The following is a 23214-nucleotide window of genomic DNA, read 5'->3' as shown; positions in this document are numbered from 1 at the left end:
GAGGAAATGTGAATTAAAAATCACACAGTAATCAATTAGTATTTTATAATCCTTTCTTTATCAAGTTGAAACTAATGGCCTACCACACATTTTTTAAATCTTCAATGCAGGGATGTAGGGGTATGAAATAGCACAGTACATGGTCCAGAGGGGGGGAAGTATGGAGATGTTGCATTGGTTTTGGGAGAAGCATGTCCAAAACAAAGCAATGTGATGGTGATATCCTGCCATTAAACATGCATGTTTTGTAGTGATTTTATTTTAGGCCTGATCATTTTCCTTGAATGACTGATGATTCATTGGAAACCTATTCTCCCTTTACATTTTGGTTCCAACATTGTTATATATGGGAGAGTAGCAGAGTGAGGTTATTACTAAGTAAAGGCCCTATATAACTCACCTTGGTAAAACTGACCAGAGAACAGATGATCAGAGAGACCAGAGGACTCTTGGAGATAAACCTTGGAATGGTGCTTTCAGGTAGAAGAGATCTGGGGTATCATGAACAAAGTAAGGGTGTGGTCACCAATTCATGTGTTTCCAATTCCACCCTTCCCCAATCTGGAAGAATCCACCAAATCCATGAACTAGTGGCAAAGTCAAAGCTCCTGCAACACACATCCACTGACTGCTGCTCCCCTTGGCCAAATTGGTGAAGAGGAATATAGACCTAAATCTGCAAAATTATGAAGCACATTGAGATGTGTAAGTAAGTATGACATACTGTGTTATAGACACACTAACACCTTTAACAACACATTCTCCTTCATGTGCTTAGTCAAGAGTGATAACAAACACAAGTAAAAGCAAACTCCAAGTTAATCTTTCCTTGGGTTCCCATTGCATTGTCGTTTTCTGTGTGTTTTTCTTTTAGAGTTAAGCTTTCATGTTTTGTCTTCATTCTGGCAAGCACATGTTGGAGCTTAATAAGCAGCATAAAATAATAAGAATAGTTACATCACTTTGTATCACGCATTTTCTCTTCTCATATTTGCATTTGTTCTGTTAATGGCCCTTTGATGGCAAAGCTGCAAGATGTCCATTATTTTCTTAAGTTATATTTGTTGTTGGTTAAATAAAAACATAATATGGATGGCTTGACTGTAGTCATTTACCCTAATGCAGAGTGAGTGGAAAGTGGATATAAAATACTGCCAGATCAGAATGGAAGCATTTTACACCCGCTTTGCCCTGGTGGAAATGACTATACAATGTACAGGACAACAGAATCAGGCTTTGCATGTTTAGTTTTTTAAAATCGGAAAAAACCCAAAACTCCCACAAAACATAAATTTTGTTGCTTTGTTATGGAAAGTAAGTGATGTACTGTATGAATCTTTCTCTCTTGGTGGAGGTGGATGAATACAGCAAATATTTTTCCGTAAATAATCAGTGGAATTTTTTTAAGATGTTGGTCAGTTCATGCTTGTGCCCCTATTATGTTTGCTTCCCAACAACACTACTATGATCAAGTTGTGCTGAAGTTTAGCAAAAAACTTCAGATATTAAATTTGCAAAGGCAAGTATTTGTGCCATAAGTGCTTGTGGGGCTCCTTCAATAAGGGAGTAGAAACATGTAGCTTATCTGTGCAGTCACAACTAATCTGGGCCCCCATGCTTCGAAGACTTACAAAGATGATAAGTTTTACACACTCTGAATAGTTTTGTTGAGGTCAGTGGGACTACTCACACAGAACAGAGTTAAATGTGTGCAGAAAGTCTTTGCAGAATTGGGGCCCTAGTCAGTTCAGATGCTGAATATCTACACACAACTATTTACCATCAATCCACAGAGATAAACTATTTAGCACAAATTTCATTGAACAGTTTTGAATATTGAATACACTGGAGAAAATCAAGATCTGTTTATGAATATTCCTCAAAGAGAAAAATGGATAAAAACATTGATTAAATGATTTGCGAAAGTTTATTAATTCAGTTCTGCCTTTACAGTGTTGTTTTTAGAGCCCTTTCTATGACTACATTCTTCACTTTCTTTCACAGGATTCTGCCTCTTAAATTTTAAGTGTCCCCACACATCTTTATTCCCATCTGATGGCTTGATACTCCCAATAGTATATTTTGATACATTTTGTTCATTCTGTGCTCCGGCACTATTACAAAATGTTGGGTTGCTGTAATACTTAAAAGCAGCGAATGGCTTTTTTTCTGTATACAAAATGGGTGAGATTTGTACTTTGCTTGCACAAATGCAGTTCTGCCTTTCAGGAGATGTATTTACCTTTGCTTTGTGCAGTGTTTTTTCTGCAGTGACAGCAGGCAGTGGTTTAGTGGCAATTTTAGACTCAAGCATTACTGTACATTATGTACAGTACAATGGGGCTTTGCAGAGCCACATTTCTTTTTAAAAAGAGGCTGACATTCCTAGTTTGCTTACTTTGTATTATAACAACTTGCTCTCGCTGTCCATCTTTGACAATTTTTCAACATTATAAGCAAAGACCATTTAAAGAAAAACTTTTTTTAATGTTGATGTAAAATGCCAAATTGAACACATTTAAAACAAGTACTTTTTACTTGATTGACTAAGCCTTTAAAATACTGCATTATTATTGCCTTTTACTCACCCCTTCCAGAATATATATTACCCCAATGAAACACTGTAAGTACACAATATCATTTTTTAAAATTACATTTTATTTTGCATATTTCCCCCCAAGATGCCTTATTTTTACTAGCATCTGAGCTAAATGTTTTTAAGATTTAAGACTTTTAGAACGTCATTGTGAAAGTGATTATCCTATTTTTATTTCATTATCATCCATCATCCATTAAGCAAATAAAAGATACATCATAATCTATTTTTGTTCATGCAGTTTATGCGATTCTAGGAAGGCTAAAAGTAAAAACGCCCACACAAATAGAATGTAATCAGGCTGCCACAAAGTACATTTCAGAAAATACTCAGAAGTGCAAAAAGTCCATAAAGTAGAGCACAGGGATAAGCCACAAGAAGCTGCTGGCCTTCCATGGCTAAAGCAGAAATAAAAATTTTGGAAGCTGACAGACTGCACCATCCAATGATAATCAGAGCTAACAAAGTTCCAAGTATCCCCCTATGAAACAAAACAAAACAAAAAAAGAATCCACTGGTTAATATGTTCAGAATGAAATCTTATCAAGCTCTAGTTCATGTCTGGCATCTTGTTGTTAATAAGGCAGTAGTCACTGATACACATAAAGAATGGCTTATGTAATGAAAGTCAAGGTCAAGCAGTGAATTAAAACAACACAGCATCAAGCAAAATGGCATTGCTCCATTTCAGATGGAAATAGTAGCTTCGTCAATGGTATTACTGGGAAGACTAGCAAGCTTCCAACTAGTTTGTCTAGGGCTGTCAGCAAAACAGGACTCTGAGCTTTTAAATTCCAAAGTGAACAGACGTCTCCTGGCTGCTAAAATCAACATGCACAATATGTTTGATTTAAATGGGGTTGTACAGATTTGCTCTTTTTACCAAAGCAGCCTGATGGCCGAGAGGTCATGTGTTAGGGATAGGGTGACCAGATGACTTGATTTTATAGGGATAATCTCGATATTCAGGGTTTTCTCTTATGTAGACACCTATTACCCCGCATCCTCTGTCACAATTTTTTCACACTTGCCGTCTGGTCACCCTAGCTAGGGAATATGAGCATGCTCAGACTTGAGAAAAGGCGATGTCTTGTATCACTCACAAATTACACCTCTGTTGGAGACATCGAAAAGCATTGACAGGTTTTAGAGGAAAGGTCACTGTGATGAATGGTCTTTAAAGAGGGTCTGTGCATTGGGGGAAAATAAAGAAGCACCAAAGTCCACATCCTCCAAAAAATTTTTTCTTATTCCTCGTCTCTCTCTCTACACTATCAAAGGATCAGCCTGGCACTGTGGTGATCCCCACTGGGTTGATTAAGATATTTTAGGGCCAGATTTTAGTGCAGGGCAAAATGGCCACATGGTACCAAAGAATCAGATGCAAGATGATTATGGGCCTGTGACCCAAAACCCATTGAAAGACACCTATTAACATCAATGGGCTTTATATCAAGAACAATATATATGAACAAGATATTGCAAATGAATAATGTTTCACGTATTGTTTATTTGCATTTGCAGTCTGCTTCTGTAAAATGTATGAGCTCTTCCACATTACATGTGGCCGAAGTACATAATGAGGTTGATTGTGTTATATACTTTTCCTGTGTCAGTCCCAAGGATTTGCAAGATATATGGGGCTCTGCCACTTACTGAATGGTTTTCTTAAACTCCAATCTTCAAACATATCTCAACAAAATAAAAGCAACTATAAGAAATGTCCTGTACATATAATCTCTTGACTAATTTAGTTTGCTAAATAAACTGGAATAATGAAACTTCCTTATTTAGTTTATTCAGTTTAGCTAATACAGTCACATTAGACAAGTTCATACTTTATTTCTTGGAAATGGAACTCCCAATCCTGTAAGGTACTCAGTGTTTTCAATTCCTATTGACTTCAGTGGGATTTAAGGACACGAATATATGGATTATGGCCAGAATAGATCATAATAGCTCCATGGAAATGTGGAGCAAATGCACTAAGTCAGTATGCTAAAAATTCTTATGCCAACAAAAACATTTGTTGAAAAACAATATTTATACTCAACTGCTGCTTTTCTAAATAAAATAACTGAGGGCAGCTTTACATTTTCTAGCTGCAGTCTTCTAACTATGCAAGGCACATTCCACATCTTTTGGTGTTAAAAACAAAATAGACTGTCTTTAAGTTACATAAATTCGGAGATATTATTTATTACATATACTGCTGAGGTGCCCAGAGGCACCAGTCAGGACCTTGACCTCCCTGTTCTTGGCACTGTACTTAAACAGATACAGTCTAACAGAGAGGCAGATGGATAGACACACACATACACCTATTTAAAAATAGATTTGTATTTACAGTTTTTTGATTACAGTAATACATTTTTGCTCAGTTGCCTCAACTGCCCCTCAGTCATCTGCTCTGTTGCCCCTTAATCTAGTCATTAAGGATTGGCTGATTTTTCAGAGGTCTCACAACAGACCTGGATCACGAGAAGGGATGGCTATAAGAGGATGTGATGCTGTCTTAAGTGGCTTGCAAGCATGAGTGCCAATCTCAGGGCAAGGTGGATGAAGAAATAACTTTCATTGGACCAACTTCTGTTGGTGAGAGAGACAAGCTTTCGGGCTTACACAGAGCTCTTCTTCAGGTCTGGGAAACATACCGTGACACTCTGAGTACATTTCCCAGACCTGAAGAAGAGCTGTGTGTAAGATTGAAATCTTCTCTCTCTCAACAACAGAAGTTGGTCCAATAAAAGATACCCTGGGATCGACACGGCTACAACAACAATGCAGACCTCAGGGGTAGACTGTTAAGAAGCAGAGACCCCAAACAGGTTGTATTGTCTATAATTAGATTTCACTAACCCAGTAATAAGTGTGAACTCTTAAAGCAGTATAACAATTTTACCATGGAGTCAGAGAGAGTCCCCTTGGGCATTCCAGGCTATCTTGCCTCCCAGGCAAAGTGGACTTAGTGATAGAAATTCACCAAAGATCACAAAGTATTCAGGTTATTCCCAGTCCCAAAGGACCACTTACACAGGTCAGGTTGTACCTTGGGTCTCACACCAAAGACAATGTTTGTTGCCAATACTATAGTAAATTATCTAAGGTTTTTTAAATAAAAAATAAACTAGAGGGTACTACAAGGTTAAAGCAGGCAAGCATATATACACAAATGAGTTACAGTCTGGTTTTAAAAGGTGACAGAGTTGTAATAATCTATCGGTTCTGAATGTCTTTTAGGGCTAACCCAGATTGACCCTGGGAATATCTGCTTCTGTTCTGTAGCTCCAGCCCTGAGAGAGTCCAAACAGAAAAGAGAGGAAAAAATTTCTTCTCAGTTATTTTTACTTCCTTCTTTCAGAAGTCAAGGGGATGGGATGAGACCTTTTGCCTATAGCCTCTTTGTGAGTGCAAGGGGGCAATTAACAAAGTCTTTGTATTGTAATGTCCCACAATGGCCCAGTTAGTTTTGATAGGCCACCTTGATGAGCAGGAGACAATCCCTCCTGACTGGGTTCACAGTTCAGTGCAAACATTTTTTTACAGTTACAAACAAAAACTTAAATATTACGGTACCTACAAGCATTTCATAAAGTCTAAACACTGAACACATTGTTATAAGGCCAATATCCATCTTAACCATACTAACACACAGGTGAAAAAGGTTGGTTTCCAGCAATGAATTTGTCAGTGCTTGGCTGAGACCTAAAACCTTGGCAAGAATTTCTACTTGTCTGCCAGCCTCACAGGGTGTAGTAGATTTATGCTACTGAAGGCAGCTGAAATTAGAGATGGGCCAGTACTAAAACCATTTATTTAAATCCACCCAGACACTGAAGGTTGGCCAAAGAAGCTGAAACCTAGATCTGAACTATTACGGGTGTCGTCTGACATGACATAAAAAAAACAAAGTAAAGGGGACCTGTCAAATCAAAGCAGGTCTCAGTTCTGAGCACGACTTTATTTTAAATAAAGATGCTTCCAAACCTGAACCATTTATCCAAATTAACCAAATGTTGGGGGTGTCAGATAAAGTGGAAAAGATCTCTGAACCATTCTAGAATTAAAATTACACTCTCCCCCTGCCCCCCACACACACTTTGGACATTTCCACCTGAAAATACTAACATTCTTTTTTGTGCCTCCTTGTATTGATATTTTTCTTCCAATTTTTGGCAATATAAATTGTCCCCTAGACTTAGCATAAAATGCTTTGTATAACACTCGACTTAATTACAGTCATCCCTTATGGGTTCGGACATAATTCTTGGATACTCACTGTAGTGAGAAGAAGACTGCATAGCTGGACAGGACCACCATGGGTAGCAGGCAGTAGCCCAGTACACTTGCAACACAACCATACGAAACACCTGCTATGCTCATCAGATTCAGTAAAGCATGTATTCCTAGGCACCCAACAGCACTTATGCCATATACATAGCCAAAGTGAACTTTTCCTGCCTGAAATAAATATGAGAAAGTATAAAACAGCATACATGTACTATAAATCATGAAACACCAGGAGGAAACAGAATGAAAGCATGAGGTATGAACCTCTTCCCACTTATATAAGTTTTACACTGACTTCAGTTACACTAGTTTAAGTGTGAAAAGAATTAAGGCCAATATTTTAGGGTTCCATCCCCCAAATCAAAACATTCCAAGATAAATGTGTCATTAATAAATCATATTTTAATTTTTATCAAAGGGACAGAAATACAGATGACTGATGGTGGTGGGAGGTGGTGGAATCTCCATCCTTAGAGGTTTTTAAGGTGAGGCTTGACAAAGCCCTGGTTGGGATGATATAGCTGAGGTTAGTCCTGCTTTGAGCAGGGGGTTGGACTAGATGACCTCCTGAGGTCCCTTCCAACTCTAATATTCTATGATTCTATGATTCTATGTCTTCTAATTTATCCACAAAGCAAGTAAAATGTGGGCAGGAGCCACAGCGCAAATTTCCTCATGCTGTTCCAACTCTAGTTTAGAGGAATCACCTCTAGATGTGAGACAGTAGCTCAATACCCATTCCCTGTTAAATCTTTGCCTCTCTTCTTAGGCTGCTAAAAAGTGGACTGAATGCTGACTGTGGGGGTAGTATTGAGATTTTGACACCTGTTTTTTAGGAATTCATTAGAGTTCTGGAATGTTGACCGAGGTCATCAACTTTGCGCCTCTGGCACAATGAAACTTCTTACCAAAGGGTAAAGGTTGTCTATGCAGGACACAGAACTTTCTCAGAGGCCAGCTCAAGATTGTAGGACTAACTGCTCCAAGAACTAAAGGCCATCACAAACCTCACCACCTTCTGCTCCAAGTGCAAGGCACAGTTCTTTGTCCTTGCTTTCTTTAACACAAACATACAGCAACATGAGTATACACATTATGTAGGGTGACCATATGTTTTGGCTGGGTCAGTCCCCTTTTTAAGCCCAGTCCCAGACATCCCAACTTTTTGGGCATTTGTCCGATTGGCAAGAGCAAACAGGACAAATGGCCAGTTTTGCCAAAAAAACCCCAAACAAACTGGGGCATGGAAGAACATTCAGGGGAGAGGGGGAATGAGCGCTAAGGCTTGCCCTGTGTGGCAGGGCAGTGATGCCAGGCAGCTTGGGCCAGCCCCTCACGGGGGTGGGTTAGCAACTCAGGACAGCTGCACGTGGTGGGAAGGAGGGATTTGGGCCAGCTCTATGTGGGGGGCTCAGGCGAGCCCTGTGTGGAAGAGGGGTGGGGATTTTGGGTGAGCCCCACACAATTTCCCTTTGGAAATATATATATAATATATATATAATCTGAATTCAAGTTTACTTGGGTGTCACTGAAAGTTGAATATCTGCTAACGGCTTGGCAGCATTAGAAGCCATCTTTTCTAGGCAAAGAGTCATGCTGGCATTCAAAGTTCTGGGAATCGCTATTGGCGTGAAACAATTAGGAAAAACTTGCTTCATCAAAGAAAATTAACGAGAGCTAGTGATAGTGAGGGACAGCATTGGTACATCAGATTACTAACAACTACCATTGCAGTCATTAAAGGTTTTTAAGAGGTTTGATGTTTTCATTTGTTTTGGCAATAGTTTCTACAGATCAACTGACAGATGCTGTACTGCAAACAGATGCAACAACAATAATCAACTAATATTTTATATTGTTTGTTTCAGAGTATTTAATTAATTCACACAGCCCTACTTAGAAGCTTAATGTAAGATTAACAAATTACTGTGACAGAGACAGAAGGGAGGTTAGCAGCTAAATTAAAATTCCACTTGGACCCCTGTTTGATTTACAGAGAATTTATGTCTGGTGCAGTAGAAAGGTCTGGGGGAAACAATGATGAAGATGGTCCTGATTTTCTTCTCACAACATTTTTACACCAGTGCAGCTCCATGGACTTCAGTGGGGATATTCCCAATGTACATGAGATTACATTTACTGCATTCAGTCTTGTGGAAGCAGCAAAATTAAAATAAAGTGAAAATCTTGGACCTGGATTCGCTATTGCTTTTCAACTTGTATTCTCAGTTAGATCTGTGTAAAATGAGTATAAAATGCTACCACTAGTGTAAGTGAATGTAGAAGTCTGATTTGATGGCATTTTATACCCACGCTGCACAGATGGTACTACACGAGGTGCAGAGCAGTGGAGACCCAAGGCCCCTGGGTCTGATTCTGTTGTCTGTGATACCAATTTCATACCACTGTTACTCCTCCAACTGCACTTGCAGAGTTGCCTGGGTTTATAGTGGCATGAGAGGGAATCAGGCCCTCCTGCCACTCTCACAGTCCTTACTAGTGTCCTTCCTTTTTTCTATGCTTCAAAAGAACGACTACCACTTGATGAATATTTTTCCATAGTAATAAGATTACAACAAAATGTAATTTATAAATTATTTTCTGGAACAAGCCTTCAGTGTTACTATTACTTTTATAAGAGAATTATTTAATTCAGAGGTATAGCATAGCTTGCAAGGCTGAAAAGCCACGTCAGTATTCAAATATATCGGAGAAAAAACTAAACAACTTGATGTTGTTAGACGGCATTTTAAATCTCGCATTCTTACTAGTGAGAAGTTTTAACAATAGTAGGGCACAACCATATGGGTTTGAAAAAAATTTACTTACCCAACCTTATCATCATCATTATTTGCATTACTGTAGTTCCTAGGAGCCCTAGTCATAAACCAGGGCCCCATTGTCCCAGACACTTTATAAACACAGAACAAAAGGATGGTTCATGCCCCAATCTGCCTATTGGCCCTGATTCACTATTGCATTATTACAATTCACTCACTCATTGGAGTCACACTGACCTAAAACTGGGGTAACAGTGGTGGATCAGGCCTCCGATTTCTATACCTCAAGATGAGCAATCACAATGCCTATATTTCTAATGATGTTTTAGAATACAATATTTTAGTAACATTTGTTATAAAGAAAAGCTGGGTATGCAATAACTGGAAAGTCAACAAAATCCATAATACTTCCTTTCCTCCTCTCCTTTTTTCTGGCATTCCCCCCTAGTTTTTTTGGTATAATAATATGAATTTAATAGCATTTCTCCTTTGTCCCCATGCTTTTCTTTCTCTGGAAAGCAGTAGCCTTCTTCTGCCTCCTCCTCCGTTCCATAAATTTTTCAGCTTTTACACTGATAGAAATAACAATACTTGCCATTTATACTGCACAGATATTCCAAGAATCTATGGTATTCTTTTGATTCAACAATTTATCATAGAGGAAACAGAGAATTAGAGCCCTCATATCCCTGAATTAGAACACCTCATTGATAGGGAAACGCTTCATTCCTCAAAACTCCCCCTTGTTTTCACTCCCTTTCTGATAAACAGTTCCCAGCAATCCTTGGGATGTTTTAATAGCAATGGAGAGCCCCATTGTTGAATTCAATAGTTGAATTAGGAGTCTTTGGCAGCTTCTGATTCAGCTTTCCTGATAACAAAAAGTTATGTTAGTAGAGAGAAAGTGGGAGGCAGAATGTGGGATGGGGAGGGGAGTAAGAAAGGAGGGAAGAAGTTCAAATACAGCCCACTTTTTTTAATGCTTCTAAGGAAATCTGGAAAAAAGTACTACCAATGTTAATTCAGAAGTACTGCAAGTTTTGAAAACTAAGGTATTTTGAAGAGTGTTAACATTTTCTTTTTGTACTGATTTCTAGCTGTATGAAGAGAGATTTATAGTAACCTTTCCTCTACCACAATAATAATGACAGATGTCCATTCTGCAATAGCAAGAAAATACTTGAGGGTGTGTGTCATGCTGGGATATCTTCGTATTCTCATTCCAATTTCAACATTGCCAACCGCAAGAGATCAAAAATTATAAGCCAGAGTCTCAAAAATCATAAGGCTGGCCCAAAAAACATGCAATTTAAAAATAATAATAATAGTAATTAAATCAAATTTTTCCATCTGACTTTTGACTCTAACTCTGCTTTATTCCTCCGCCAATGTGTGTGTAATAATTGCAGGTTGAAAAGCCAACCTTTAATGCACACAAAATTGCATGACTCTCTGGCTGCTCAGACGTACTCACCCTCTCTCACTCACCCTCTCCTCACCCCTAAGATAAAGGAACTGCCATCCATTTTCTATCACTGCCTTGACCCAGCAGCAATGCTCCTCTGCCTCCTGCTGCCCCATGACTTCGGGACCCAGCAGCACCACTTCTCCGACTTCCCCCTTCCCCTGCCTGCTGCTGCCACAGGACCCTCTCTATGCTATAGGCCCACACACGAAGGCAGGGCTAAATGGTAGAGCAGGACTGTGTCCTTAGCTCTGCCCAGCTCTGAAAATCATGGGATCAGAGGAGCTTCTCACATCATCCTTCCAAAATCCTGTGACTCACGAACAATTCACAAGAGCTGGTAATACTGCCTTTTCCTGGCTGCTAAAAAGGGACTCCTCTTACCCACAACTGCCCCCAGGATGAGAGAGCTGCCATTCTATCCACTCAATCTCCCACCCCAACAGTGTCCTCTGTACCTCCCCCAGCTGAAGGGTGCTGGAACAATTTTTATAATGGGGTGCTGAGGATGGAAACCATGGAAATCATGTATTTGGTGTTTGTTATTACTACTTCAGCACCCCTAGTTCCAGAACCACGGGCACAGCCTCCCTCTTGTCCCCCCCCCAAACCCCCTTTTACCCTATTGTCCTGCAACCCCTAAATCTGCTTCCTGTTCTCCCCAGTGCCCTGCTCCCCTCACTCTCCCCCATCCAACTTTCACAGAGTCTCTGCTGCTCCTCACAGTCCCTGTGTCTTGTTTAGCCTCTTGAACCACAGAGTGGCAGCCATTTTGCCTGTGAGCATGGCTTCAATCTCACTTTAAACAGGGCGAAGTGGCAGCCAACCTTATTGAGAGCAGTCTTTCTTCCACATGAAGACAGACTGTAGGGAAATGGTGGCCATCTTGCTGTCTTCAGCCCCATTGACAGTAATAGTTTTTATGAGACAGGTAAAAAAAACCCACCCCAATATTGCTAAAGTCATGTTAAAATCACTAGGATTGGCAGTACTGCAATTTATGTCTTGACCCTGCAAACTGTTCCATGCGATGGACTCCTTGTGAGCATGCGTAGCCTCCTTGATACATACATTGTATAAAATCTCTCTTTTTATAGGTACAAATCAAGTCTCTAGAAAGTGTCCTGCTCTTATACTATCATCGAAAGCATTGTGTTTTACCTGTGTTACATCAAGGTGTAATTGTGTAATTTTATATTTTATATTTAAATACTCTATGCAAAGAGGTGTTCTTATATCCACTCTCAACAGAGGCTGAAACAAACATTTCATTTTGTACCTGCTCAGCATCTTCCAAAACTGCACAGATCTTATTTTATAGGTATGAACTTTAAAATCTCATGACTTCTGCCTTACTGTACCAGTAGCAGTGTAGCTCCGAGGGCCAAACAGAAAATCATAGGCCCAGTCAGGTCTGTCTCATTCATTATGCTGCCATCCGCTGCTTTTGTTGGGTTTAGTACTGTTAATGTTTTCTGCCATATGTGATCAAAATTGACCCCAAGTTCTGCAAAGGGAAAGTTCCATAATTATCCATTATTTTAAAAAGCCTTTATATACAAATCCACTAGATACCACAAGCCCACAGTAACAAAATGAGTCGCTGGTCTTTGACTAGGAAATAGAGTACAGTAGAATGTATTCTGATTCCACCTGCTCATACAGTGTATTCAGGACTGAGTTCTGATTTCAAACTGGTATGGTTAATTTATTATATTGAATCTTATGTGATGGACCAAAAATATTGTCAACATTGTCCACATAAAGTTTGGTTTTCCTATTTTTACAATATATATATTTCTAAAATCTTTATTCATTGAGACCTCAAATAATATGCTGATCAGCAGTAACTGCAGAATTCAAAGCTTTTTAGAACATTGAGGACGTCAGCGATACATGCTTTAATTCTGAAATCTGACAAGAGATGTGTCTTAATGCGGAACTGCTAAAGGCATTTAAAAACATGACACACTTTCCTTCAAGGAAAAGCAAAAATATGGTTTTATGGGCTTTTTGCACTTGCACAATTATTCCTGTGGGTCACTGGATATTGGGTGAAATCCTGCCCCTTTGAAGTTACTGGGAGTTTTGTCATTGACTTCAGTGGGGCCAGGATTTCATCCATAACCTCTGCAGAAATATACAGACTCCCAGGAGTAACTTTTTTCCAGTGATTCCCCAGTACGGGTTAGGGCAATATTGGAATTGGACAGCCAGCATTTGTGGGACCAACACGCAATTCAAAAAGCAGATGTCCAAGTTTTGCACTGTGCCAGCCCATTTTTTAGAGTGAGAACACTGAGGCCAGATATTTTGCATGCTGCTCTCTGTATTATTTCTTATTATATTACTGTAAATATACATTTTAATTGGAAATGGGCCTGACCCACACCCCCTAGATCTGAACACCTCTGGAACTTTGTGAATCAAAACATTTTTTTTTAAATTTTAATGTCAATCTATAGCCTCCTCTCAGGGTGAGCTGCATGTGGAGCTTGCTGCTTTCAGGTTTGGGACTTAGGTTTCTAGTCTATTTACAACAGGCACAACAATTGGGCTCTTATTGAAGTCAATGGTAAAAATCCCATTGACCTCAATGATGCAGGATCAGGCTGAATGTGCCTAGAATTTACTTTGCTTCATGATGTTGAATGAGTGACAAACAAGTCCAGTTTTACCCTTATTTATTTGTTATTTATAAAGCAGCAATAATCCTGTAAATAGAAGTAAATCTTCACCTGTTTATTAGCTACTAGTATTAAGACTTGAACATATGTTGTTTATAATAAACTGTACCTTTTTTTACAGTCTAATGGTCAACTAAGCAAAGTTATGACGGGTGCAAAAACTTTCTCAAGTTTTCCATTGAAATATGCTACCTTAATTATTTTAACTAGTAAATTTATTACTAGGTATGCAAACTTTATTATAATACATGTTTATTAATTATAAGTACCCTCACATGGTGTCTTATTGTGCAATATAAATACAGAGGAGAAAAATTGCTATGAAGCCCGAATACAAAATTTATTGCTATGCTGTCACCTAGTGGTAGTAAAGTATATGATATATGTGCCATAAAAATGAATTAATGCTTTTATTTTCTATGTAAATTGTGGCACTGCCCGTCCGATAATAAACATGTGCCTATGTTAGAAATACAAGATAACAAATCAACAGCATTTTTTCTGATTTGACAGTCTAAGATTGATCATTATTTCTTAAAATGCACAAGTAAGGAGTTTGATTGGGTGTTGTCGACTAGCAAGGAATTACAGTTCTTGTACAAAAGCTTATCAATTGCATTTTAAAAAGTCTGGTTTTGAGACTAGGTATGTAAAAGCAAATGTAAAAGAGGTGAGGTTTGGTTGTTTGTATTTATTTAGAAGAGGTTGGGGGATTTAACATCACTTCCAGTTTAGGACAAAACCTAATAACAGGTATTAGGTAAACATGGGACTTGCATCTGGCCATTGGTACAAAGATCTGTCTACGTGGATCCAATTGCAGGACGTTGGACACACTCTCCCTTTTTACTTCTCTGAACCTGATCCTGAAATCCCCACTAATGAGTATTTGGAGTGTGCAAGAACTGCAGGATCCATCCTCTGGCAGATATGCATTCTGCAGGATCCAGGGATTGTGGTTGAAATTATATACTTGATACCTGCACATCTATAACTACTGGAGACGGTGGCTCTTCTGGATATTAATGTTTCTCTCGTGACTATCATGAGTTAGCAAAGAAAACCATATATACATCTGTAAACCACACAATGTTAATATCTTAATTCTTTACCTTCTAGCAAAGGAGGTTCTTCATCAAAACTGTCGGCATAACTAGAGTGAGAGAAAAACTCTGGATTGTATGTTGGCTGCAAAATCTGGCCTGTGTAATTTTGAGAAGATGAAAGCATTTCTAGAGGAACAAAAGCTCCAGGCTGAGGTGACTCATCTGCCTGGCACCTACAACAATAAGTACAATTAGCTATCTGGGTAAGTAGTCAGTCAAACTGGCAATTTATGACAATCAACTGCACAATAACCCAAAGCTGTCCAGTGGTGTATTTCATCTGTTATCAACTCCCATTCCTAAAACGTTTAAATACACTGCACCTCCTAGCGTGCTGAATAAGGAGGGGTTCCTCAGGATAAAATAATCTTTAATTTCATTATTACAGATTATCGTAATACATGCACACACTAGGGCATTTAAGGTTGCAAGGTCAACCTGACTTTTTTTTTTTTTTGCAGCCTCAGTGACATGCTCAATTTATTTATCTATTTTTAATGGAATACAATTATATCTGAGTGTATGTTTTTCTTAAACACCTGTAAAAACTTCTAGCAATATGTGATTAAAAATCAGTATTAATAACATGAGGCCAAATTATTCCCTAATTATTTTTATATAGTGAATTTGTATTCCTGTAATGCTTAGAGGCCCCAACCAAGACTAAGCCCTCATTAAACTGAGCACGTGTATATATAGTAAGACTACCCCAGAGACCTTACACTCTAAATAGAGAAGACAGACAACAAGTGGGAAAAAGCCATGTTGCTGATGTGGCAGGAGGTACAGAGAGAATAAAGTGATTAGCGCAAGGTCACCCAGAAAGGAAGTGGCAGAGTTGGGAGCTCATCCCAGATCCCCTGATTTCCAGCCTTAACTCATAAGCCATTCTGATACCCTGTAATTTTCAGCATGGAGGGGACTTGATCCTTGGATCGCTTGTGCGAACTATGAGAATCAGTTGTGCCCCTGATGTCACTCCCATTTAGCTGCAATTGTATTGGGGATATGCAGCTGGGAAATGATTGGCTGAAGACAGCAGGGAAAGGGCTTGTGGGGTGTGTCCCCCATAGGCAGTGGTGGCTAGGGGAATACAACAGAGTTGTTCTGTCAGGGAGCCCACAGGAAATGGGGGAAGGCATCCTTGAATTAACTTGGCCTTTAATGGATCACCTTGCCTCTACAAATTTGGGGGGTGGAGCTGCTGCTCATTCTCTCATTAAGGGGTGCATGGACAAAATCCCATCTACTATGACAGCATCATTTTTGGAAAACTCCATGATGGGAACTTCCCAGAGTTTTCCTTCTATCAGAGCCTCTCTCTCTAGGAAAGAATGAATAGTCTCAGTGGAGGAAAAAAAATGTTCTTCATCTTTCTATTGCTACTGTTTCAATTCACATAAAACCTCAGATGGTATTGAACATTTTGATATCATTTCTGGCAATTAAACATTGTAGTTTCTTGCTATCTTGAAACCTCTTTTTTGAAATAAATCAATATTTTCTTCCCACATGGAGTACTTACTTTCGGCTTCCATAAAGATTTTCATGGGCCCCAGAATTGTTATAACCTTGTTCTTGGATATCAGTGGCATAGTTAGATTGGTAAAAGTCTGATTCATATTGCTCAAAGTTTGACATTCTGAGGAAAAAAAGATTTATAATATTGATGAAATAACGTTAATTAAAGTAAATCTCTAATTTTTTTTAGAAATACTACATTGAAATAAATAATGGTAAATTCTAGAGCCTCAAACTTCAAGGTGTAGTTTCTCTGGGTGAGCTAACATTAATTTGAGGTGACAGAAATAAATTGAATTTGAGCTCACTTTTGGTATCACTGAAGAAATAATTTCTTACCTGCCAACTCTCATGTGTGCTAGTGTGTATTACTTTAAAAACTTATGGAGATGAAAAAAATCATTAACGCTGAAGAAATCTCACATGACTGCTGGCCTGCATCAGTATTATCAAAAGTAACTCCGTAATTAATCATCTTCATATGCGATGTTTCAGTAAATATTGGTTTAGAAGGATTCATTTTCCTATTTTAAAACAAAACGATGGCCATGTCTGAGACTTAGTGAGGTGAGCTATTACTTTTTTAAAAACAGTGGTTTTGAAATTGAAGACATTAACTCATTGACTTCAAGGCCAGAAGGGACCACCATGATAATTTAGTCTGACCTCCTGCATACCTCAGGCGATAGACCCCTCTTCCTTCCCCCCTTTCCTCCCCTGTAGTAGGCTCATAACCTCTGGCTGAGTTACTGAAATACTGATTTAAAGACTTCAAGTAACAGAGAACCCACCATTTACTCTAATTCAAACCAGCAAGTGACCCACACCTCTTGCTGCTGAGGAAGTTGAAAACCTTCAGGATCTCTGCCAATCTGATCTGGGGAAGAATTCCTTCCTGATCCCAAATATGGTGATCAGTTAGATCCTGAGCATGTGAGCAAGACGCCTGGGAAAGAATTCTCTGTAATAACTCATAGCCCTCCCCATCTAGTGTCCCATCTCCAGCTATTGGAGATATTTGCTAATAGAAATTCATGGATGGGCCATATGCCACTGTAGGCATTCTCAACATACCATCCCTTCCATAACCTTATCAAGCTGTCTTAAAACAAGTTAAGTTTTTGCCCCCACTGTTCCTTTTGAAAGGCCTTTGTCTAATTTCTAGCCTTAACATATTGATATCCAATTTACACATTATAAATAACCATTTTCTAAGTATTGCTTGTTTTAATATACTGCATGAATATCATAAAATAATGGACTGCTTAAAATTGGGAAATGGAAATGTTATAGAACTTGGCTATATGATTTCTATATAGCAGCACTCCAATTGGGTATTTAAGTTGCAGGAGATGCGTTTATTTAACTGGTGATCTAAAAAGGAATGAAGTATTATATAACTGGGTAGTAAACCAGATATACAAAACTCGTTCCCATTTACACTGGTTTTACACTGGGGGAACTATTCACATACACTAATATAGGGGAAGTATCAGACCCAATTAGTTCACATCCACTTTATATGTTATTTCTAAATTTAAAGCCCTATCTTGAAAGCAGTCACTCCTGCACCTAGAGTCCCTCCTGTTTTCAATGTGACTGCCTGGGTGAAAGTATATTCACATGAGTAAGTGTTCACAGGATTGAATGTCTACATTATAAGTAATGGAGGGTAGGAGGCTGTGATGGGATGCTCACCCCACACAGGACTGGAAGGGGTTAAGATGGCCAAGCAGTCCAATTATCTCCAGACACTGCACCTGGAGGAGACGTCCTGGAGCAGGGAATTGACTGGAAGCAGCTTCAGCTGGAGGTGCCTGTATAAGCCCGGAAGCAAGCAATAGAAGAGGCAGCAGGGAAGTAGGCTGCAGTCATTCCCTGGGAGGAGGAAGGTGCATTAGGGGCTAGAAGGTAGTCCACAGTTCCTCCCTGAGAGGAAGTCATTGGAAGGCTGGTGAACCCAGAGAAGGGGGGAAGCCAGAAAGGTGTAGGAAAAGTCTCAGGGGAAAAGCAGTAAGGTAGGACAGTGCTGCTGACCAGAGGGGCCCTGAGCTGGAACCCAGGGTACTAGGGATGTGGTACAGGCCAGGCAAAGGATAGCAGACTGCCTGAGACAGTTTGTCTGGGAAAGCCTTGGTTTCATCACCTCTGGAAGGAGAATATGTATGGTTACCCAGTCAGAGGGTCAAGTCATGGAGAGAAGGCTGCAGTTCCTGGAATGAGAGGAGCCGCAGGATGACGGGAAAGACATTGCCAGAGGAGGACACGGCACCTGGCAGAGTTAATCCCCAGGACCGTTAGGAGGAGGCGCAACTAGAGGTGAATGGACCCCGTGACAGGAGCCATGTCTTATTTGTTCTCCAAAGTGTCATGCATCTTTAGGGCATTATAGAAATTAATAAAATATTCTACATACTGTATACATCTTCCATTAGTAATTCAGGAGCATTCTCAAATTTGACTGAGGTGCCTCTCTCACTCTAATTACAAGTATGATCCAATATGCTGGTTCCAAACATGCCACTCTTACTCACCTATGTAATCCCATTTTCTTTAATGGGCCCACCACAAGATTAAGGACTGAGCCTCTTATGCACAATTAGTATGAATATGCTGACACCCCATGACTGGTAAAGATGCTCACCCTTGTGCTGACTTCCAAAATCATGCAGTTCCTGCTCAGAAGAACTGCATTAGTTTGTTTGCATCCAGGGACTTAGGCAATGCAGAGCAGGTGGGTGAGCAGAATTTGTCCCTAAATGTGTAGATGCATGTATGCATTTGGCTAGCAGTCTAGAAAATGTCAGCATTTAAAAGATTAAATTCTTAAAATATTTATAGAAGCTAAGCAGCCTGATTTATAACCATGACCATGTCCGATTTGTTTGACTTCTGACTGGATTTTAATGTTTCACTTAGGACTCTCTATTATTTCTGCACTCCTCACCTTGCCCTGCTTTCTGCTGTCATCCCACATTCCTGATTCAAAATATGCCTTTCACCTAGATTACTGTACAGTTGCAGCCTCATCTTTTCATTTATCAAATACATTCTGCTCACAGAAAAGCTCTTTGTCTAAACAATTTATTAAAGTAATAGTTAAAATATCAATAATTCCTTGGGGTGCCTATGAATAGAGTATTCAAAGATTTCATATTACCTCCCATAATCAGACTAATCTACTAGAATCTGATCCCTTCACTTATCAGAAACATTTAAAATAACAATTACACTATATATCAGTGTTTTCTTAACAGTAAACAAGTCATATAGGTTTCCTTCATTTAGGAAAAAACTGATTTATGTTTGGTAAATTGAGTAAAATGTTTTTTATTAAAAATGTGACACTAGTTATGAGTTATGCACAATAAAAATGAGGAGCTTAAGTGTAATCAATATTAGAGCACTTAATTTCAATCTTTTAAAATTTAATTTCTAGCACACCTTCTTATACTGAAATGCCGTACACATTGCTCTAAAGTATGAAATAACTTCACAAGCTGTTATTTTTCAACATATACTACCATTTGTGTATTACAAAATAGAAGGTGTAAACTCAATTTCTTAAACAGTTTGGAACTAAATGTAAGTTACATACCTCTCAATATATTAAATAAAAATCCCTCCTGTACATTGAACTTACATGTTGGAAAAACAACTACGATATCCTGTTGCATTAGCAGAGATGATCTTATGCTATTTATAATGTTCTAAATGTGTCCTTTGAACAGATGCATAAGACTGAAAAAAACCTGTCAGTATCATAGACAACATTTAATACCACATGCAAGAGTTCACTAACAACATTAAGCAGAAAAGATCAGCAATCGCTGAATAAAAAAAGTCTAGGGTTTTAAAACCCAATTTTAACCTAGATTGTAAATCTTCAGGCTAAAATCTCTGTTTCTTTAGTATATGATTGTATAAAATGCAGTAAAATGGAATCCTCAACTAAGCCTCTAGGTGCTACTGTAAAAGTAATAATATATAGCATGCATATAACTTTCATAAATACTGCATAAATGAATATACATGGATGTATGTTCTATAGGCTGGGTTGCTACAAAGTTTCTAGTATGGTAAGGATTTACAAATAGGGTACTTTAACAAACCCCAAAGATAACTCTCAATTGACATGCATGTTAGCATCAGATACTTAGCCAATCATAACAATCTCTGACTTTCTTGAACCATTTACCTGATCAAGTTTTGATGAGCTCTTGGGCTGATTAAAGAATAGGACATTAAATGGGATGTATTACTGGGTCATTAATCCATGCCTCAGGTGCCTTTTAAACTATTCAAGGTTAAAGGCCAGATTACTTAAATTTCACAAGAGATGTGTTAATGGTCCATTAATACATGCCCTCCGGTGCTTTAAAACTAGTATAATATAGGTGCTATTTTATTTTAATAAAGAAAAAATACTGACATATTAAACTTTCGCTGCACATACGCCTCCAGAAAAATAGTTGAGAGGTGAAGGATAGGAGAAAGTAGGAGAAAAATATAATATCAGTTTCAACTAATTAAGAGAGTTTTCAAAAGTAATTTAAACTGTCATAGTTATTAGGATTGTTATTCAGGGCCTGTCTACACTTCCCCACCATTCAGACTATGGTGGTGTGAATGGCAGTGTGCTCCAAAGTACAGTGCTATAACTCCCCTGTGTGGATGCTGCAGGTACAATCTAAAAGGTTCCTAGTTTGCATTCATGTAATCATCTTCAAACAGGATTACTGTGATGTGAATTAGTAACCTTTAGTTCGTGTCTGCACCATCCATGCGGGGGAGTTACAGCACCATACTTTGATGCGCACTGCTATTCATGCTCCCATAGTCCGAACTGTGGGGCAGTGTAGACATAGCCTTCCTAGACTTGCTCCTGTGCTGCTAAACTCCTTTTCTGCCATTGGTGCTTTAATAACATTCTCTAGTACTTCACCTAGCAGCTAAATGTGTTTTCAGTTTCAATATGGAGTAAAGAAGTAAAAATGCTAATTGGAATGTTCCCAACTTTGGTAACAGGCTTGATCCTGCTTCCATTCATGTCAATGAAGAAACTCCAATTTACATTAATGGCACAGAAAGAAACTTTTAAGAGGATGAAAGTTTGAAAAACAGACATGGTCCTATTATAAGGGGATATTGAAAGCCATTATCCCACCTCCAAGTTTTTATTTAAAGCATTTGAGTTTTTGAACTGTTTCTTTCCTCCTTTTCTTATTGGTGTGTCCAAACTTTTTTATCTGCATACCGTAGAATAGTGCTGAGACTTGTATTAGAGAAATCCCAGATTTTATCTTATCTTATTTCCACCATAACTAAAGCTTGCCAAAGTTCTTCATTTATGTGATTAAAATTAATCTCACAATGACAGTATTTTATCAAATACCTGTGAGAAAATCTTCCATGTTCTGCGTAGCCGAATGGAATTTCACATTGGACATCATCAATAAACGAGAAATCTGTACTCCTTAGAAATGTCATTTTACATGACTAAAAAGGCACACAAGCACTGTACTAATTCATGGGAGTAGTGCTTGCTTGGTTACATTGTTAGTTTGAGGTTGAAAGGGGTGACAAATTCCTGCATGGCATCAGCAGATTAGAATGTGGCTCCTCAGGGCTCTTGTGTACTTGCACCCAATCTCTTGATGTTGACACTCGAAGTCAGTTTATGCTGAAAAGTTAAAAGACTAATTTGTGTCAATCAAAATGGGACATCCTCATCCTGAAAAAAACAATTTACAGAATAAGGAACTCTATCCTGGGAAACAGTGACTCTGAAAATGAATTGGGGGCCATGCTGGATGATCATCTGAACATGAACTCCCAGTGAGACACTGCAGCTAAAAAGGCTAAAGCAATCCTTGGATATGTAAATAATATCACATAGGAATAGGGAGGCTATACTTGGTATTTGGCATTGGTGCAACCACCAGCAGAATAGTGTGTCCAGTTCTGGTGTCCACTCTTCAAGAAGGATGCTGGTAAATTGGAGAGGGTTCAGTGTAGAGCAATGAGGATGATTAAAAGATTAGAAAACTTGCCTTATAGTGATCAATAAACTAAATAGATTGAGCTCCTTGAGTCTAAGAGAAGGTTAAGGGGTGACTTGGTCACAGTCTATACGTATGTAGATAGGTAACAGAAATTTGGTAATAGAGGGTTCTTCAATCTAGTAGAGAAAGATTTTGACTAGAATCAAAGTGCACATTTTTAACAGTGCAGGTAATTAATCATTGGAACAATTTATCAAGGATTGTGGTGGATTCTTCATTGCTGGATATTTTAAATCAAGATATGCTCTAGTTCAACCACAGCTACTGGATTTGAAGCAGGAATTAATTCAGGAAAATCCTATGGCCTATGTTATACAGGAGGTCAGATTTAGATTATCACAATGGTCCCTTCTGGCTTTAAAATCTAAGAAAAGGAAATTAGAATACTCAAAAAAGATTAGAAGACATGGAGAACCGTTCTTAAAAGAATAATCTTAGACTAAGAAGGGATCAGAGAGAAGTATTAAACAGAAGATGGAAGGGAGTTTGAGGTAAAATGAACACAATATGTTATCTTGTTACGAATGGCTCCAAGGCAGTGAGTCTGAGTGATGGGACTACTGTACCCAGCAGTTACACAGATATTAACTGAATCACAAGCTGACTTGCCACAATAGAGGAGGCCATAATACAACTGGATGTATTTGCAAACAGACATAATTACTTGTGCAGGACTCATAACATAATACCTATCTAATCTAGAG

General features: G+C 38.7%; 1 protein-coding gene across 3 annotated transcripts; it reads right to left on the bottom strand.

The window, feature by feature from the left end:
• Window positions 1–1908: 1908 nt before the first annotated feature.
• On the bottom strand, window positions 1909–20122 carry YIPF7 (Yip1 domain family member 7). 3 transcript variants are annotated; one of them, XM_067531153.1, is made up of 6 exons: window positions 20044–20122; window positions 16450–16566; window positions 14931–15050; window positions 12493–12638; window positions 6876–7057; window positions 1909–3077 (listed from the first exon to the last, which is right to left on the bottom strand). In XM_067531153.1, the coding sequence occupies exons 1-6, from the start codon at window positions 20120–20122 to the stop codon at window positions 2915–2917; spliced, it is 807 nt and encodes a 268-aa protein (XP_067387254.1). In that variant the 3' UTR covers window positions 1909–2914. The 3 variants fall into 3 exon arrangements, with proteins under 3 accessions (XP_067387254.1, XP_067387253.1, XP_067387252.1); XM_067531152.1 differs by having other exon boundaries at window positions 14931–15097; window positions 20089–20098; XM_067531151.1 differs by having other exon boundaries at window positions 14931–15097; window positions 20044–20084.
• Window positions 20123–23214: the final 3092 nt, after the last annotated feature.

This window comes from Emydura macquarii, unplaced genomic scaffold (assembly GCF_026122565.2).
Source record: "Emydura macquarii macquarii isolate MOO-44397 ecotype Brisbane River unplaced genomic scaffold, CSIRO-AGI_Emac_v2 contig_3128, whole genome shotgun sequence".
Lineage (NCBI taxonomy): Eukaryota > Metazoa > Chordata > Testudines > Chelidae > Emydura > Emydura macquarii.
Note: the sequence above shows the minus strand (reverse complement) of the source record. Positions and strands in the feature narration are given on the sequence as shown.

Bases quoted from the DNA above. Each gene is read 5' to 3' on its own strand.
- YIPF7 (XM_067531153.1), bottom strand. From the start codon at position 20,122: ATGCAACAGGATATCGTAGTTGTTTTTCCAACATGTAAGTTCAATGTA. The intron at 15,051-16,449 runs GTAAGTACTCCA...TTGTTCCTCTAG, and splicing joins AATCTTTATGGAAGCCGAAA to AAATGCTTTCATCTTCTCAA. The intron at 3,078-6,875 runs GTGAGTATCCAA...TTTGTTTCATAG, and splicing joins GCAGTCTTCTTCTCACTACA to GGGGATACTTGGAACTTTGT.